Source organism: Schistocerca cancellata, chromosome 2 (assembly GCF_023864275.1).
Source record: "Schistocerca cancellata isolate TAMUIC-IGC-003103 chromosome 2, iqSchCanc2.1, whole genome shotgun sequence".
NCBI lineage: Eukaryota > Metazoa > Arthropoda > Insecta > Orthoptera > Acrididae > Schistocerca > Schistocerca cancellata.
In genome coordinates this window covers 783,088,577-783,107,332 of record NC_064627.1, presented here as the reverse complement: position 1 = coordinate 783,107,332, position 18,756 = coordinate 783,088,577, and the positions used below count along the sequence as shown (strand labels likewise).

Sequence of the window (18,756 nt, the reverse complement as noted above, 5' to 3'; positions counted from 1 at the left end):
TCATCACATACGATGATGTAGGACAAAGATTTATTATATTCTCCGCTTGTTCTTTTGTCTTCCTTTTTTCGAAGACGAAGACGATACCAGAGAAGACAAGTTCATTGCCAGTTTATTAGCACGGGGCTACGGGCGGACAGGTGCTCCTTTGTATTTGGCTCCGCCGTTTACTGACATCCGCCATTACACACGGCGTAATTAGCACGTAACTAACCTATAAGCCCATAAGCTTTTGACAATGTTGACTGGAATACTCTCTTTCAAATGCTGAAGATGGCAGGGGTAAAATACAGGGAGCGAAAGGCTATTTACAATTTGTACAGAAAGCAGATGGCAGTTATAAGAGTCGAGGGACATGAAAGGGAAGCAGTGGTTGGGAAGGGAGTGAGACAGGGTTGTAGCCTCTCCCCGATGCTATTCAATCTGTATGTTAAGCAAGCAGCAAACGAAACAAAAGAAAAGTTCGGAGTAGGTATTAAAATCCATGGAGAAGAAATAAAAACTTTGAGGTTCGTCGATGACATTATAACTCTGTCAGAGACAGCAAAGGACTTGGAAGAGCAGTTGAACGGAATGGACAGTGTCTTCAAAGGAGGGTATAAAATGAAAATCAACAAAAGCAAAACGAGGATAATGGAATGTAGTCGAATTAAGTCGGGTGATGCTGAGGGAATTAGACTAGGAAATGAGACACTTAAAGTAGTAAAGGAGTTTTGCTATTTGGGGAGCAAAATAACTGATGATGGTCAAAGTAGAGAGGATATAAAATGTAGACTGGCAATGGCAGGGAAAGCGTTTCTGAAGAAGAGAAATATGATAACATCGAGTATTGATTTAAGTGTCAGGAAGTCGTTTCTGAAAGTATTTGTATGGAGTGTAGCCATGTATGGAAGTGAAACATGTATGATAAATAGTTTAGACAAGAAGAATAGAATCTTTTGAAATGTGGTGCTACAGAAGAATGCTGAAGATTAGATGGGTAGAATACATAACTAATGAGGAGGTATTGAATAGAATTGGGGAGAAGAGGAGTTTGTGGCACAACTTGATTAGAAGAAGGGATCGGTTGGTAGGACATATTCTGAGGCATCAAGGGATCACCAATTTAGTACTGGAGGGCAGCGTGGAGGGTAAAAATCGTAGAGGGAGACGAAGAGATGAATACACTAAGCAGATTCAGAAGGATGTAGGCTGCAGTAGGTACTGGGAGATGAAGAAGCTTGCACAGGATAGAGTAGCATGGAGAGCTGCATCAAACCAGTCTCGGGACTGAAGACCACAACAACAACAACAACCTATAATGTATACAAAAAGACGTAAAAGAGTACATACTCGGAACGTTATGAATGTTCAACATAAATTAAATCGCCAGAAAATAGGTCAATTAAACATACGTGGGGCGTTCAATAAGTAATGCAACATTCTTATTACCCGTCAATTTCGGTTAAAAAATGCAGAATGTGTTGTGGAACATCGTGGGACATTTGCGCTTCAGTTCCTTTGGTTTCATGAAGTTCTGATGGTTGGTTGCGCTATACGTTGCCTTCAAAATGGTGTCTGTAACGCAGGTGCGTTCCAAGCATGGAGTATAATTACCTAAGGAGTGAGCATTCGGATGCGCAGAAGGAGAATTCTGTTCTCAACATTTGCTGCAGCTCAAGTTACGTGATTTTCGAACGGTTTATGTTAGCCCGTATAGCGCTTAGCGTGTTCTGAACGTTATTACTTCAGTGCTGCAGATGGATCACCTTCAGAAGTATCGTGAAACTTTGTATACGCGTTTTACAGACATCTTAACAATTTGATACCAAGAACTGAAGTTGGCTTAAAGATGTGAAGAGCAATGTGCCATATCTCAGATTCCACTTTATTTATGGTTTTTCGGCAACGGGATAAGAAGTAACATCCAACAATATTTATTTGCGCTTTCGATCGCACTTATTCAAATTATCGATTCTTTGTTCTCATTCATTTCGTTGCAGTGACACTGTATAGGAAACTGTCTCATGCAGAAATACTTAGATACACAAAACGGTCTGAGACCCTAGATAAATTGTATGAAATTAATCAGACTGTCATATATAAATTTTATCTGTATACGAACATAGCACCAATATGTAGGCCTATACACTGACTGGCAGCTTACTCAAACACACTTGCAAATTTATCTGTCACATATGTCGTAAACACATGGCCATAAAGTCGCAGAAATTATCCCTACAATAAAAGATTTTATAATATCGTGTCTCGATATTTTTCAATATACACTGACAGAAAAAAGAGCCGTGTGAAATCGAAACTTCGCAGGCGTGTTTCCACATCTGAAAGACGATGTCCATTCAAATTTCGCGTCACTCACAGAATAGTGGCGCAAGTAGCGCCTCTGTGAGCATGCAAGGCAGATTTGCTTTAAATACATACTATAAGGGTCGTGAATGTTAGTTAGCTTTGAGACTGGACGCGGTGAGTTGATGTTAGTCACGAATGCCATTAAGGCGACACCTGACAGAGTCTGAGCGAGGTCGTGTAATACGGACGGAATGTAGCCACTGTACATGATTGCTGGCAACGGTATAACAAAAAAAAAAAAAAAGCACTCCGTCTTCAGGCCACGAGTGGCCTATCGGGACCATCCGACCGCCGTGTCATCCTCAGTGGAGGATGCCGACAGGAGGGGCGTGGGGTCAGCACACCGCCCTCCCGGTCGTTATGATGGTATATTTGACCGAAGCCGTTACTATTAGGTCGAGTAGCGCGCAATTAACTTCAGTGATCTCACGGGAACCGGTGTATCATCTGCGGCAAGGCCGTTGCGTTGGTGGCAACGGTGGTCATGAGAATGTACGGTCGCAAGAAGACCGGGCTCCTGACGGCCACGTGGCACTACAGAGAGAGATCACTGCGTGCGGCGTATGGCTCTGGCGCATCCCATTGCGTCTGCAGCAGTAATTTGAGAAGCAGTTGGCACCAAAGTGACACAACGAACTCTTACAAATCGGCTACTTCAAGGATACCTTCGAGCCAGACGCCCTGTAGCATACATTCCACTGACCCAAAACATTGCCATTTGCGACTTCAGTGGTGTCAACTGAGAGATAATTGGAGTGCAGGGTGCAGATGTATTGTGTTTTCTGATGAAAGCTGTGCCAGTGATGGCCGTGTATTGGTTAGAAGGATGTCAGTTGATGGGTTGCGGCCAACCTGTCTGCATGCTAGACGCACTGGACCTACACCTTGAGCTCTGGTCTGGGATGCGATATCGCATGACAGCAAGAGCGCTCTCGTCGTTATCCCACGTATCCTGACTGCAAATCTGCACGTCAACCTGATTATTCGACCTGCTGTGCTCCCATTCATAAAGAACATTTCAGGGGGTGTTTACCAACAGGATAACGCTCGCCCACATACCGCTGTTGTAACCCAACAACCTTTAAGTTGTACGACATTTTGTCTTGGCCTGCTCGATTATCAAAGCTGTCTCCAGTCGAGCACATATGGGATATCATCAGACAACTTTGTTATCTACAAACAGCATTAACCGTCCATGTATTGATAGACCAAGTGCAACAGGCATGTAGATCCAACCGACAAACCGACATCCGGCACCTGTACAACACTCTGCATCCACGTTTGCATGCTTGCATTCAACATTATGGCGGGTACACCGGTTATTAACGCAACAGCGTTTCACATTTGCAATGGCTTATCTCACGCTTACATGAACCCGTGATCTTGCAATGTTAATCACTTAAATATGTTACCTTGTCAAAAGTATTCCCAAAATTTCTTTACATTAATTATTTTTTGGTGTTGCGGTTTTTTCCCTTTAGTGAATAAAGTGCCCCATGTTGACATGCAGTTTACAATTATACTTTTGTTGTACATACCTACGAAAAGTAACTGTTCCTCCTTTCACAGACTTCTCTTTACATCCATAACACTGACAATCTGCACCATAGCCGTTAGTAAAACTCAAAGTGTAGAAGCATATATTAAAACTAGGCGAATACGTGCAATATTCAAGATTCGCTATTACCGCAAACTGTAAACAAGCAGCGTCGTCCCACAATCACGTGACAAGCCCGGTTTAATGTCGAAAACATGCGCAGTAAACTATTCTCACTCGGTAGATATACACACTCTATGGTTACAAGCAGAGAATCTCCTTTGGTGGAAAACTAGAGCATCACAGATATTCATAGCCGCTTGCAGAACGTCTGCGGAGATCTAGCAGTGAACAAAACTACTGTGAGTCGTTGGTGAGACGTCTGTCATCGTCGCAACAACGTCGCGCAAACCTGTCCCATCTACCGTGTGCCCGCCGCGCGCATCCACCTGTGGTTCATCATTGTTGGAACGCGTGGACGTTACCATTCGAGGTGATCGACCTCGTTGGACAACTGAACTCACACAAGTCTGTACACCCGAGAGGAGCTCACAAACCCTTAATTGGACTCTTCCTCTTCCGCCCTACAGCCCGGAACGCGCACCTTCCGACTTCCGTATGTTTAGCTCGATCAAGGATGCATTCAGCGGAAATCAATACGTAGAGACGAGGAGGTTATTGGTGCAGCAAGATGTTGGCTAGCGGTGTGCTACCTTGCCGGCATACAGGCCCTCTCCGTAAGGTACCATCAGAAGATTATATTGAAAAATAGGATTTTGTAGCAGTCAAAAGAGTGGGGAATAATATGGTGCGTTGGAGTCTTGATAAAGCAAACCTGCATTACTTACAGAACGCCTCTCGTATACTTCGTTTCTTCTGTCCTTTATTAACCTCAAAGGCTCTTTATGTTACCTGCATCCCATCTACAGAAGACCAACTTAAAAATTATGTATTTGTAATATTCATTGTCCCATAAAGTAGGCGATAAGATTATTAATCATTAAGAACAATTTCTGTGTGGGACTAAATCTAAAGACATTCAACCGAAGGAAATAAACATTCAATAAAACTAATAAATGAAATAAAAAGAGGAAAAAGGAATACTATAAGATACAGAAAACTTTTATCGAAATGACAACTGAAGTATTTTTTCAGCTGTCCAAGTATAAAGAAAGTGACAGGTTTAGACTTTGTGGTATGGACATCAAATATTTCGTGGGATAATTTAAGGAACCCTTAAGTAGTTGAACGGTTAGGATCAGATTGAATATGAGTTCGTGGCTGGAACTCATTTTCTCCACTCGTAGCACACTGGGATTTGACTGGAAATAATCAAATCTGTATGAAGGCCAGGCCTGATGACTTGGGTCGGGGGGAAAAAAATGTAGGGGTGCAGCTTTGTAGTTTCTTAACCACTATTCCACTTTACTCAGTTTGAGATTTAAATTTTTCACTAGTTGCAATTGGGTTATATTTTGCTTCTCTTAGCGTTCTGGATAAAATGGCGTAGCCTGAGCATTATTACCTGGAAAATATCTGCGTCGCTTTCTGGTCTGGGCTTCAAAGCCAGGTACAGGAATTGATAAACTTCACCGTCGGCGATGGCTGAAACATTTAAGTGCGTAGGCATGTCTAACAGTGTGACAAAGCACTGTGGAAGTGTGACAAGTCTCGACTTATATTGATACTCGTATAAGGGATCTAGATTCACAAGGGCAAGTAACGCAAGCGAAACTATTATTAATGAGAAGCAGCGGTAACGATAGCTGTGGTTGGAAATAAATTTACAACTGCAGAATTATCCTCTTGCAACATGCACTAACAGACGAAGATCATTCTGGCAAAGATGGAATTATGGCAGTAAACAGTCGATATTACATATTTCAAGAGCCATATTCAGCGATACATTACCTGCATTATTCAAAACGGTTACCTGATTCTGTCAGTAGAAAACGCGGATTTCTGTATTATATAAAGAATATATCCTCAAATGTTTCACTTCAGCTCTTCGAGTTAGATTTCGCCAAACACAAGCATCCATGCAGCACACCTCACAGCAATAAAATCATGGACAATTGCAATTGGATTGCTATACACCCATTAACATGTATTTACAAACTAATATAGAGGTACAAATCAAACAAAATCCGATCTATGAACCATATGGCAGACAATACATCATCTTTATCGACAACTAACTCTTGGAGTCATTCATAATATGTCATTAGTTTTCTCCTACTGCTTAGTTTCATTTTCCACTCCACGATATATTGATAAACATGCATTCTCTTAGGCTTGCTCCGTATGGTCACTGAAGTGGACGTCCCTGCTACCAATGCGAAAGGCATCTGAACATCTTTTTGACTCGTGGTTTATAGCAAGCAGCTCCCACTGACTTGGAGATACGACCGCTGTCGTGTTCTAGTGGTTTCATGTTGTTCAGTATATTGTGGATGACATTCCTGAATGAGTCATATTGAACAGCACATTTTCTTTCAAAGGTTCTCCTACTTAAATCGTGTACATCAACAGATGTGCGCACTGAGCAAATGTTGCTCAATGCTTCACAGTGCTATAAACTGAGATGACAAATGTCAAGGAATGTCTCCTAATATCCTGTCGTTATGTGTGTAATGCAGCAACTCGACGTGACAATGACTTGACAAGTCGCTGGAAGTCATCTGTAGAAATATTGATCCACGTTGTCTCTATAGCCGTCCAAAATTGCGAACGCGTTGCCGTTGCAGGATTTTGTACACGAACTGCCCTCTCGATTATGTCCCATAATTGTTCGATAGGGTTCATGTCGGGAGATTTTGGTGGACAAATCATTTGCTCGAGCTGTACAGAATGGTCAGGCCAATCGCGGACAGCTGTGGCCTGATGACTTAGCGCATTGTCATCCATAAAAATTCCGTCTTTGAATGGCTGCAAATGGTGTCCAAGTAGCTGAACATAACCATTTACAGGCAATGATCGGTTCAGTTAGACCAGAGGACACAGTCTGTTCAATGTGAACATAGCACACATTATGGAGCCACCACCAGCTTGCACAGTGCCTTGCCCACAACTTGGGTCCATGGCTTCGTGGGGTCTGCGCCACACTCGAACCCTACCACCAGCTCTTACCAACTGAAATCGGGGCTCATCTGACCTGGCCACAGTTTTCCAGTCGTCTAGAGTCCAAACAGTGTGGTCACGAGTCCAAGAGTGGCGCTGCAGGCTATGTCGTGCTGTTAGCAAATGCACACGAGTCGGTCGTCTGCTGCAATGGGCCACTAACGCCAAGTTTGGTTGCCTGTCCTAACGGATACGTTCGTCGTACGGGCCACATTGATTTCTGCAGTTATTTCACTCAGTGTTCCTTTTGTGTTAGCAATGACGACTCTATACAGACGCCTCTACTCATGGTCGTTAAGTGAAGACCGTAGGCTATGGCGTTGTCCGTAGTCAGAGGTAATGTCTGAAATTTGGTATTCTCGGCAGTCTTGAGACTGTGGATATCGGAATATCGAATCCCCATTGATTTCCGAAATGGAATAGCCCATGCGTCTAGCTCCAACTACTATTCCGTGTTCAAAGTATGTTAATTCCGTTCGTGCAGCCAAATCACGTCGGAAACCTTTTCACATGAATCACTTGAGCACACATGAGAGCTCCACCAATGCACTGCTCTTTTGCACCTGGTACGTAAAACTACCATAATTTGTATATGCTCATATCACTACCCCATGACTTTTGCCACTTTAGTGTATATCTTTGTTGGCACCTCGCGTTGGGAATCTCTCGGTTTCCTTCGCACTCTTAGGAACAAGCAAGGGTATCAAAATGTGTTTCTACCTGATTCACCACTGCCGAGCGTGATTTCCCTAAATCACTCCAGGCAAATGCCGGGATGGTTTCTCTGAAAGGGCTCGGCCGACTTCCTTCCCAATCCTTCCCTAATCCGATGAGACCGATGACCACGCTGTCTGGTCTCCTTCCCCAAACCAACCAACCACTGCCGAGCGCAGTTCGCTCCTAATGCATTCATCTTGTATTAGTATTCCACACTAATGTGAAATTTACATGACAGTGCGGGACCTGTCCTGGAAGTATTTCCTTGTAGCAATAGTAATATTTGTTCTTGATTATAATAGTGGTAACCGCCTTTTTTCTTTGATGTTCATAGTGTAAATGAAAAATGATTTGGAACATAATTAGCAGAACTATGAAATTGTAAATTAAGTACCAGAACAGCAATAAAATTACCTATTTCGGAGCCATGTCAGTTTATTTTTTCCCTGCAATAAAAAAATTTAAATTCGTATAATCAATGCTTTGTTATCCCTTTAACAAAACTTTCGACTTCACGTTATTTATGACTGTAAGAAATAAACATATTTACTTCTGATTATACAATTTGAGCTGCATTTGTCTCTCATGTAGCTCTATTATGCCTGAACCTCTGCTACTTGGCGTTGTATCAAGAATTTATTGCTCTGTCACGATACCTGTCGTGTCTCACGCCTGACAAAGAATGCGCATGAAGTTTCTCTGGCATCTTCCATGGCTAATTTCGTATAAAACAATAACATAAGGCCATCAGAAGGAAGCACCAGCTTGTTGAAGATATGTAATTAACTGTAATAATGCAATAACACAGTGTAAAATTAGCAGAAGACAATAACAATATTTACTGTTATGTAGCGATGTTTTGAAAGCCACAGTGAAATACAAAAGTAGTCTCCGAAATAAATGGATTCACTTGTATCTTAATCATACATTTAAGAACTGGTTTCACAGTCCTATGATTTATGCATGTATAACTCAGACGAATGTGTGAAATGTGCAGTGGAAATGTCATGCACAAAAATAATGAAATCCTCTATGTCGGACTGAGCTGTAGAGTAGCGAACACTGGTTAACCCTGATTACTGGAAACATAAACGATATCTCTGAGGCAAACTCGAGTCACTGATTAGTACTAAGACTCTCCACATGGTTATCACTTTGCATTGCAGCAGTCCAAGTCAGCCGGCTGAGTGACTGTCTTCTGCGACTACACTACTGGCCGCTAAAATTGCTACACCAAGAAGAAATGCAGATGATAAACGGGTATTCATTGGACAAATATATTATACTAGAACTGACATGTGATTACATTTTCATGCAATTTGGGTGCATATATCCTGAGAAATCAGTACCCAGAACAATTACCTCTTGCCGTAATAACGGCCTTGATACACCTGGGCATAGAGTGAAACAGAGCTTGGATGGCGTGTACAGGTACAGGTGCCCATGCAGCTTCAACACGATACCACAGCTCATCAAAAGTAGTGATTGGTGTATTGTGACGAGCCAGTTGCTCGGCCACCATTGACCAGACGTTTTCAATTGGTGAGAGATCTGGAGAATGTGCTGACCAAAACAGCAGTCGAACATTTTCTGTATCCAGAAAGGCCCGTACAGGATCTGCAACATGCTGTCGTGCATTATCCTGCTGAACTGTAGGGTTTCGCAGGGATCGAATGAAGGGTAGAGCCACGGGTCGTAACACATCTGAAATGTAACGTCCAGTGTTCAATGTGCCGTCAATGCGAACAAGAGGTGACCGAGACGTGTAACCAATGGCACCCCATACCATCACGCCGGGTGATATGCCAGTATGGCAATGACGAATACACGCTTCCATTGTGCGTTCATCGCGATGTCGCCAAACACGGATGCGACCATCATGGTGCTGTAAACAGAATCTGGATTATCTGGATTCATCCGAAAAAATGACGTTTGACCGTTCGGGCACCCAGGTTCATCGTTGAGTACACCATCGCAGGCGCTCCTGTCTGTGATGTAGCGTCAATGGTAACCGCAGCCATGGTCTCCGAGCTGATAGTTCGTGCTGCCGCAAACGGCGTCGAACTGTTCGTGCAGATGGCTGTTGTCTTGCAAACGTCCCCATCTGTTGACTCAGGGATCGAGACGTGGCTGCACGATCCGTTACAGCCATGCGGATAAGATGCCTGTCATCTCGACTGCTATTGATACAAGGCCGTTGGGATCCAGCACGGCGTTCCGTATTACCCTCCTGAACCCACTGATTCCATATTCTGCTAACAGTCATTGGATCTCGACCAACACGAGAAGCAGTGTCTCGATACGATAAACCGCAACGCGATAGGCTACAATGCGACCTTCATCAAAGTCGGAAATATGATGGTACGCATTTCTCCTCCTTACATGAGGCATCACAACAATGTTTCACCAGACAACGCCCGTCAACTGCTGTTTGTGTATGATAAATCGGTTGGAAACTTTCCTCATGTCAGCACGTTGTAGGTGTCGCCACCGGCGCTAACCTTGTGTGAATGCTCTGAAAAGCTAATCATTTGCATATCACAGCATCTTCTTCCTGTCGGTTAAATTCCGCATCTGTAGCATGTAATCTTCAGGGTGTAGCAATTTTAATGGCCAGTAGTTTAATTTCTGTCTGTAGATGTATGTTGATTATAGTAATACCTGCTAATTTGAGCAACACTTCATGGTATAAACGTTCTTGGCACACTTTCGATGCCATAATATGACACATTTGTGTAGCTGCAAATGAAACTCGCATTATTTACTTTTCGTCTTAATATACACGATTGTATTCAGTTTAGTAGAGTAAAATACCTATGCAACAAGAAGAAGGTTGCAGATTGCTTGTTGATTGATAATTGGCTTCTGGCTTTAGTAACACAATGAAGAGCCTGTCTGACGAATGGACATGTATTTTCCTTGTAGAATATTGGTGAGGCAATGCTGTTCCAAATGTTGAATTGACGATGTTTTCTTGTTAAAGTATTTCCAGTTTTAATTGGACTGAACATTATGTAAATGCTATCGTGGAACAATTTGCGAAAACATCAGCGCAATGTTGAATCAGTTTTTTATTATAATAATAACTAATCTGATGTTAAGCTCATATACTTTCAATTAAACTTTTTATTCCTTATTCCGAACTGGGTTCCCCAACTTGAAATTGTGAACATTTTGACCGTGTAGCCTCAAATGAACCAGAGTAAATTTTAACCCACAACTGAACTGTTTTCGATAATTTTTGAGTATTTGAAAACATTAATTCCCGTGTAGAGTTGCTAGTCTCCCATCGGGCGCCTCCCCAGGTGGCGGATAGGAGAATGCTCATCAGATAAGGTGGGTACCGGGGAAATAAAATACCCGGGGTGGACCAAAACTAGCGGCTACTGCCTTGTAGTGCGATATTGGCTTATGTAAGGCTAAAGGAAGAAAACCTTGAGAAGAAATAACTACACAGAAGCCAGAAAACATCTCGAGGCAACCTCTAGGGCTAACAACTCTAGTTGAAACCAGGGTGCGTATGCATCCAAAACAAATTAAGTCAAGAAGCATGATGGCACAACATTTCATGAAAATTACCCCAGGGGTAAGCCTTCGGAAGAATCCCTCGTCGTGGAAGCCACGGCGCACGAGTCTCATTCGGATTCTGGGGGAGACATCATGCATGAGAGAATCGGAGCGTCCCGGTGTACTCCGCGCAGTCAAAAACTCAGAACTAAATCAAAAACCTTTCTAGCAACTTTCAACATAAACTCACTCACACAAACTGGCAAGCTGAAAACCATCACCAAAGCCCTGAACGAAAATTAGATATCCATAATTGCACTACAAGAAACAAGGTACCCGATGAAGAGATCTTTGAATCCGACGGTTACCGTTTTTTCAAGACTGGAGCTCAAAAACTGGTTCTCAATGGAGCTGTGATGCTTGGAACGGCGTTTTCCGTGAGAAAACGGTCAGAAACTTTGAACCAGTGAATGACAGATTATCCATACTGACAGTCAAATGTGCCAACAAAACCTACGCCCTAGTAAACGTACGTGCCCCCTACAAATGATAAAAATAGATCTGACTCAGAAGAAGTGGAAAAGCTTCTGGGACCTACTGGATGAAAAACTATCTAAACTTCCTAAACACCATGTGAACTCTTTATGGGTGACTGCAATGCTCAACTCGGCGGACAACGAAAATACAAAAAAATTATACGAAATTACCCTACCCATAAGAAAACCAACCAAAACGGCAAAGATTTGTATCCATCTGTGAAAATCAAAACCAGTAGGTAATGTCGACCCACTTTCGCCATTTACCCAGAAAGTAGACCACTTGGCGATCTCCCGTCCAAACCATCGGAGAGTTCCAAATAGACCACGTCGCCATCTCCAAGAGGAACAGTCGTGTATTATGAATGTCAAAGTAAAGAAAAAACAAAATTGTGGCTTCAGATCATTACATGTGGATAATTAAATTCAAACCTATACCCACAAACACCAGAAAGACCACCAAAAAAATTATACGCTTCGACAATGATAACCTTCGACAAAGGATCATGGAGTTCCAAGAAAAGTCAAGGCTAAGCGACTGTGAATTCAGTACCACCAAAGAGCGCCTTATAGAGGCTGCCAAAGTTGTTGCAGAAATAAAATGAAGGAGAAAACATGCCTGGTGGAATGACACTTGCTAGTGAGTCCTCAAGGAAAGGCTGGAAACAATACTTCTCAACTAAATTGGAAACTGATTGGGAAACCTACAAATTCCAACGTGCCCAAACAGACAGGGCAAACAGAACTGAGAAATGAAGTACCAAAAATCACTAGTTGAAAAGCTAGAACAAAATTTTAGGGGGAATGAAATCAGAGAGTACTACAGAGCTTTCAAACGGAAATTGACCGGTTACAAACCACCGGCACTATGCTTTCAGCGAAAGGACGGTACACTGGCGACTTCAAATGAAGAAATTTGTCGGATTCTAGCAGGCTACTTTCGAGAACTACTAAACTGTAATAAACCCCCAAACACCATTGAGACCAAAGAACCACTGCACAGGTGACCAGAGTCCAGACCACCAGACGAAGATGAAATTAAACAATCCTGTTGGACGAACATCCGCATCCGAGCATTATACTAGCGGTTGAAAATAACACTTCAGTTGTAAATTTCTTTTATTATCACGACCTGTTCCGGGCTCTCATAAGCCCATCCTCAGGTGTCGTACTGTAAATAACAAAGGGCGGGAGATAATTTTTACACGCCGCAACACATATAAAAAAACATAAAATTTTATAAAAAAGTTTTAGAAAACCTCTCTTAATAAAAGTTTTCATGTTTTCGTTTTATCCTATGACTATGGTGCATTATAGTATTCAAAAATGGCTCTGAGCACTATGGGACTTAACATCTGAGGTCATCAGTCCCCTAGAACTTACAACTACTTAAACCTAACTAACCTAAGGACATCACACACATCCATGCCCGAGGCAGGATTTGAACCTGCGACCGTAGCGGTCGCTCGGTTCCAGACTGAAGCGCCTAGAACCGCTCGCCCACGCCGGCCGGCACATTATAGTACTGTGGCATTACCTATGCCCTCGCTAATTTAAAAAATTTACCTGCTTTTCATGATGTAAAATGCGTCTCAGGTCTTATCTCATGTAAGCCTCGATTAGTTGTCGACTGTCAGTTAGCAGGTTTTAAACTGACCCCACTTTTACTGTGTCCTTTTAGTGCTATTGCTGCTAGCGATTAATTGGCATATTACTTTCTAACAGCATAGACTGTAAGGTTTTGCTACTTTGATCAGTAACGAGAGCTTGTAAATAGGAGTGGCACATGTGTAGGGTAGGTTTTTTTTTATTATTATTATTTTTTTTTTTTAAATGATGACTGTGGCGCATTGTTCCATTGTTCCATGTTGCCACTTATATATCCCCACTAAATTGGAAGCATGTTTGCCACTCATGTAAAAGAAAAGTTTCGTTGCGCTTTACGGTTTATATAATAATCTTGTAAACGACTAATTCAAATTCTTCTCTACGTAAATAGATGGCAGCACTTTTGTCATTCTGGTTTACCAATTTGCTTCCTCGTTCGCATCCCCTACTCCCTGTTCTGCGCTCATTGGGACCAAACGGCGCCTGGTACATGTTCACTGCGGCGCTCGGGGGCCATAGCACAGTGTAAGTGTTCTGGTTTTATTTGAATATTTCCCTACCCAGGCAGTCGTCCGTAGTACTGTCTGGTGTCACTTTCGCATTGACATAGGTTCCATAGCACCTAGCCCGACTGGCGGTTTCGAAACGTTTTTTAAAAGTTTTTAGAACTTTTTATGAAATTTTATGCTTTTTATGTGTGTTGCGGCGTGTAATAATTATCTCCCGCCTCTTGCTATTTTCAGTGCGACATCTGAGAATGGGCATATGAGAGCCCGAAACAGGTCGTGATAATAAAAGAAATTTACAACTAAAGCGGTATTTTCAACCTCTAGGAAAGATGAAATCAAGCGCCACATTGCCAGTCTCAAAAACAACAAAGCACCGGGATAAGACTCAGTCGTAGCATGACTGTGGAAATATGCCCCAAAGGAATCACTTGAAATCTTACAAAAACAAATAGAAAAAAAGCTGGGACGAGGAAACACTGCCTGAAGATTGGAAAACGGCCCTGATCCATCCCTTGCGAAATTGCGAAAGAAAGGCAGCATGAAGACATTAACAACTATCCCTGCTACCGGTAACCTATAAAATTCTCTCAAGATCTAAAACCTCAAAACAATAATAAGATATTATACTGTAAGGTCCAAACACTACGTGTCAGGCTTTGTAGACTTCAAGAAGGCATAGGACGCCATAGACCTGGAGGTCCTGCTGAACATCGTAAATGAGTTCGGAGTTGACCGTAAACTGCAGGCATTAATTAGAGCTACCCTAACAGATACTAAATCCAAAGCAAAATTCCTTGGGTGTCTCTCGGATTCTTTTCATGTCAAACAGGGGTCAGGCATGGTGACGGCCTGTCTCCAATGCTTTTCAACTACGTCCTTGAAAAGATCATCAGAACTTGGAGCGAAAGATTGATGGAAACCAACTATAGCCCGTTGCGAACTGGAACCAAATCGAAGGGGATCGAGGTATGCTTTTGCCGATGACATTACCATTCTGTTAAACGACGTAGACACCGCTAGGTCTCAAATCTAACTGTTAAAAGAAATCGCTGAACAAACTGGTCTGCAAATATCATTTGAGAAAACGGAAGTCATGACTAACATTGAAGACGCCCCACCAAAACTCCGTAGGAAATATGGGGTCATTGCCCGGGTGAACAATTTTAAGTACCTGGGTGAGATCATCATGAAAAATGGACAGGACAAGAAAGTGCTTAGGGTTCGGATACTCAAGTTAGAAACAGCTTACCAAACATCCCATCTACAACAAGAAATGCCTTTTCCAGAACACTAAGATACGTCACTAGTTTTGTATTCAGCCGAAACCTTATCCCCAAACGCTTCGAAGAACTGGAGAAAAAGTGCGCAAAATAATTAGAATAATCCTAGGATCCAAGTAGAAGAATGGTATCCATCGAAACAGATCCAAAAAGGAGGTCTACAGTAAAATAGAAAAAAAAAACGGGTACGATTTTATGGTCGCCTCAACGAATGGACGGAAACAGTTTAATCAAAAATATATTTCTCTTTTTTGATTCAAAAGCAAAAACTACGATGCCATGGTTTAAAAACACCAAAGAAGATCTCTAGATGCAACATGTCAAACCCGAAGACGCTTTTGACAGAGTGCTTTTCCGAAAGAAGATAGTGACAACAAATGGAATAAACCGAGACGAGCAACCGCAGAGAAGACACGGTGACCTTTGGACAAAAGAACGCAAGCAGGCCCACTGACAACGAATGAGGGGAATCTGGGCTTAGAAAAAAGTCAGGATCAGTGCTAAGTGCAACAAGACTTAACGTTGTCCTCGATGACCCTAACGAATAAATAATAACAAAAAACATTAATTTATAGCTTGGAGAAGAAATTGTATCTATTTCAGAAGCTAACTTGGCTGAACAACTGAAACACCGTTTCTGAGGTAAGTTCGTTTATTGGAGCAGGGACCTAAGATATCCCAACCTTATTATTAATACTTCCAGTAGCGATAGATTAGCAATGCTTCCATTCTTTTTTTTTTAAATTAAATTTATTGATTTTTACGGCAAGCAATACATCCATAACAATTGTTTACGTTAGTGACTACAATTAAAATTTAAAAACACACATATTTAGTACATATATAAAATTACAAATTCAGTCTTATATATGTCACAGCTCCATATTTTCTTCTTGTAGGTAACGAAACAGTAAAGTGTTAATTTTAATGTTGGTCTCATCTTATTTTATCTGTAAAAATCAGGAATAATTACTTTCATCGAAACTACGTGTGTGTTATACAGAGTCTTTTTGGGTTATTTGACCATATTAGTATGTAATGTTGACATCTGTTCTTAACCTTGTAGTACCAACTCCTTTACATTTTATAAACATTTTCTTTGATATTTTACCTTTATTTACAAAATCTAAATGCGGTATTCTTGTACGCTACAAGAGCCCACACCGTTTCCGAAATATACAAATTAGTCGGATCACACGGATGGCGTCCATTTCTGATACTGTTGTGTGTTACAACTTTTTTTTTAAGTTTAAGTTTCATATTCGTATTATTAAGACCTCTACATATATCTGTGGGCTAACTTTGACACTTCTTTACGTCACCATTTTACATCTAAAAAGTGTTAAGAACATTTTTTTCCATTAAAAGTTTCAGTGCTCCGAGTTTTTTGGCCAACGTGCGTACTGCTTCCACACAACGCACTTCATTGTCCTACTTGTAAATTTTGCGTATATGAAACAGTATCTACTCTTCTGTTGTAGTTCTTTGTTAATCTGCGAACAATGCGTAGCTAACTGCTGATAGTGTCTTATCTGTATGTCTCAGATGGATATGTCTCAGATGGAGGAAATAAAATATTGCAGAGAAGGAGATTAATTACATTTCTGTGAATTTCGATATTAAAAATTTCGTTAGACTCGTGCAGTTACGATTTTAGTATATCTCTTCAAATGTTTTACGACAGATGTACTGAAGTCAGTTCACAGTACTGCGTCCCAACGACACACGGATGGGGACGAAAACTAGACGTGCTATTTTCAATGGAAGCGTCCGTATTTGCGTTAAGTGACCCTGAAAACCTAATTATGGATGTCAGTACTGGTATTTCAGTGCAACGACATTCGAGTGCGGCGTCAATCAGTGCTGTAACGTCCGTCCTGCTTCTCTCGGATCCAGATATATTGACGTAGACAAGAAGGGTACAGTAGCTACAAATCAGCAGGCTCACCGGCAGGTCGGTAATGCTGTTACCGTTGTCATGAGCGTACTGGAAGAACCCAACTGGCTGCATACTGACGCTTAACGTGCCATTCATCAATTCATCCTCCATCAGAGCCATCACCGTGTAGTTCCCCTCGGCGTCTCCATTTACGTCTATGTATACCTGCAGACAATTAAAGACATTGGCCATGACATCATTTAGATTAATTTCAAACTTTATAAAGTCTAGATTCGAATTTCGTAGCGGATGAATTTGGTGCTTAAATGATTAGTTAATTTAATATTCTTCCATGTCAAATGTTAAACTTTGTCTTACTCAATGAAAATTTAATAATAATAATGACTTAGTAGTGATCAGTAAATAATCTGTTACTTTTTGTTGACGATGACCTTTGCGATATAAACCAGTGGATAAGGTGGAGTGTCATTGCGGAATGAATCTTTGTTCTTGAAAGAATTAATGCTGAAACTTATTGAACGACGTTAAGTGTTACTATTTCTTCTAAAATTGTTAGCGTTTGTCAAATCTACATAATTATTTCTACCTGTATGTGCATGTTCATATACGTTACTCATGTTACAAGCTACAACATTGAGAGGTCTGATGAATGATTTCTAGGTTCATCATTTTTCATTGAACTAACTTCTATAGGGTGCTATGAAATTCCCCTTACAAATGTGTGAGACTTGTAGAGGACACTGAAGAGACAATATTTTGAACTGGAAGCCATGACTAGAAACGTACTATTTCCATGCTACAGCCGTTTGAAAACTTGTTTGCTACCTAGATATGCAACGGGGTACTCATGAGGAGGAATAGTTACGTTGGATCGGTTGATATCATTTGACGTCCATCCTACATCTCTGACCTAGTTCGAACCTCATTCACGTGTCTGTGAGTGTTAGGGCAACACGGTTGAGTACACATTTACAGAATACACCTGTCCGCCGCTCGTGGTCTCGCGGTAGCGTTCTCGCTTCCCGAGCACGGGGTCCCGGGTTCGATTCCCGGCGGGGTCAGGGATTTTCACCTGCCTCGAGATGACTGGGTGTTTGTGTTGTCCCCATCATTTCATCATCATCCAGGAAAGTGGCGAAATTGGACTGAGCAAAGATTGGGTAATTGTACGGGCGCTGATAACCACGCTGTTGAGCGCCCCACAAACCAAACATCATCACAGAATACACCGACGTGATTCTTCGGCACAGGGAAGCTCATGGTAATGGAAGAGCTGCTCGTCGCCTTTATCAAGATAGTTATCCATAACGTCCGACTCTTTCGCATATCCTTTTCGCCCCAATTTGGCAACGGCTTCGAGAAGGGGGCACGTCAGTAGGAGTCACTATGGTGCTCCAAGGAGAGCAGTTTAACTGTAAACAACAGTGTTTGTGAAAATTAAGTTTCCTTTTTGTTTCTTTGGTTATTAATGAGTGGAATTGTAAGACAAGTGATGTACTGGGTCATGCCTAATAAATTAATTGTAAAAGTGATCTTGGTGCCAGCATGTATTCAAATGGTTGTGACACGGAAACGGTACTTTTCAGACATGGGTTCCTATTCAGAACATTATGTACACAGTCGCCTCTAAAGTCCTGCAAGTTTGTAACGGGAATCTTAGAGCTTTAGAGCACTCCGTACATAAGAGTCAGCA

The 18,756-nt window shown here is 41.7% G+C and overlaps 1 protein-coding gene across 1 annotated transcript in view; it reads right to left on the bottom strand.

Moving 5' to 3' along the window:
• Positions 1–18,756, bottom strand: part of LOC126158651 (guanylate cyclase 32E-like) — a 660,283-nt gene that overhangs the window by 376,139 nt on the left and 265,388 nt on the right. The window contains exons 8-9 of the mRNA XM_049916459.1: positions 17,112–17,267; positions 4,485–4,490 (exon numbers count right to left, since the gene is read on the bottom strand). Of these exons, the coding sequence (XP_049772416.1) occupies positions 4,485–4,490; positions 17,112–17,267 (162 nt within the window). The remainder of the gene's footprint in view (positions 1–4,484; positions 4,491–17,111; positions 17,268–18,756) is intronic.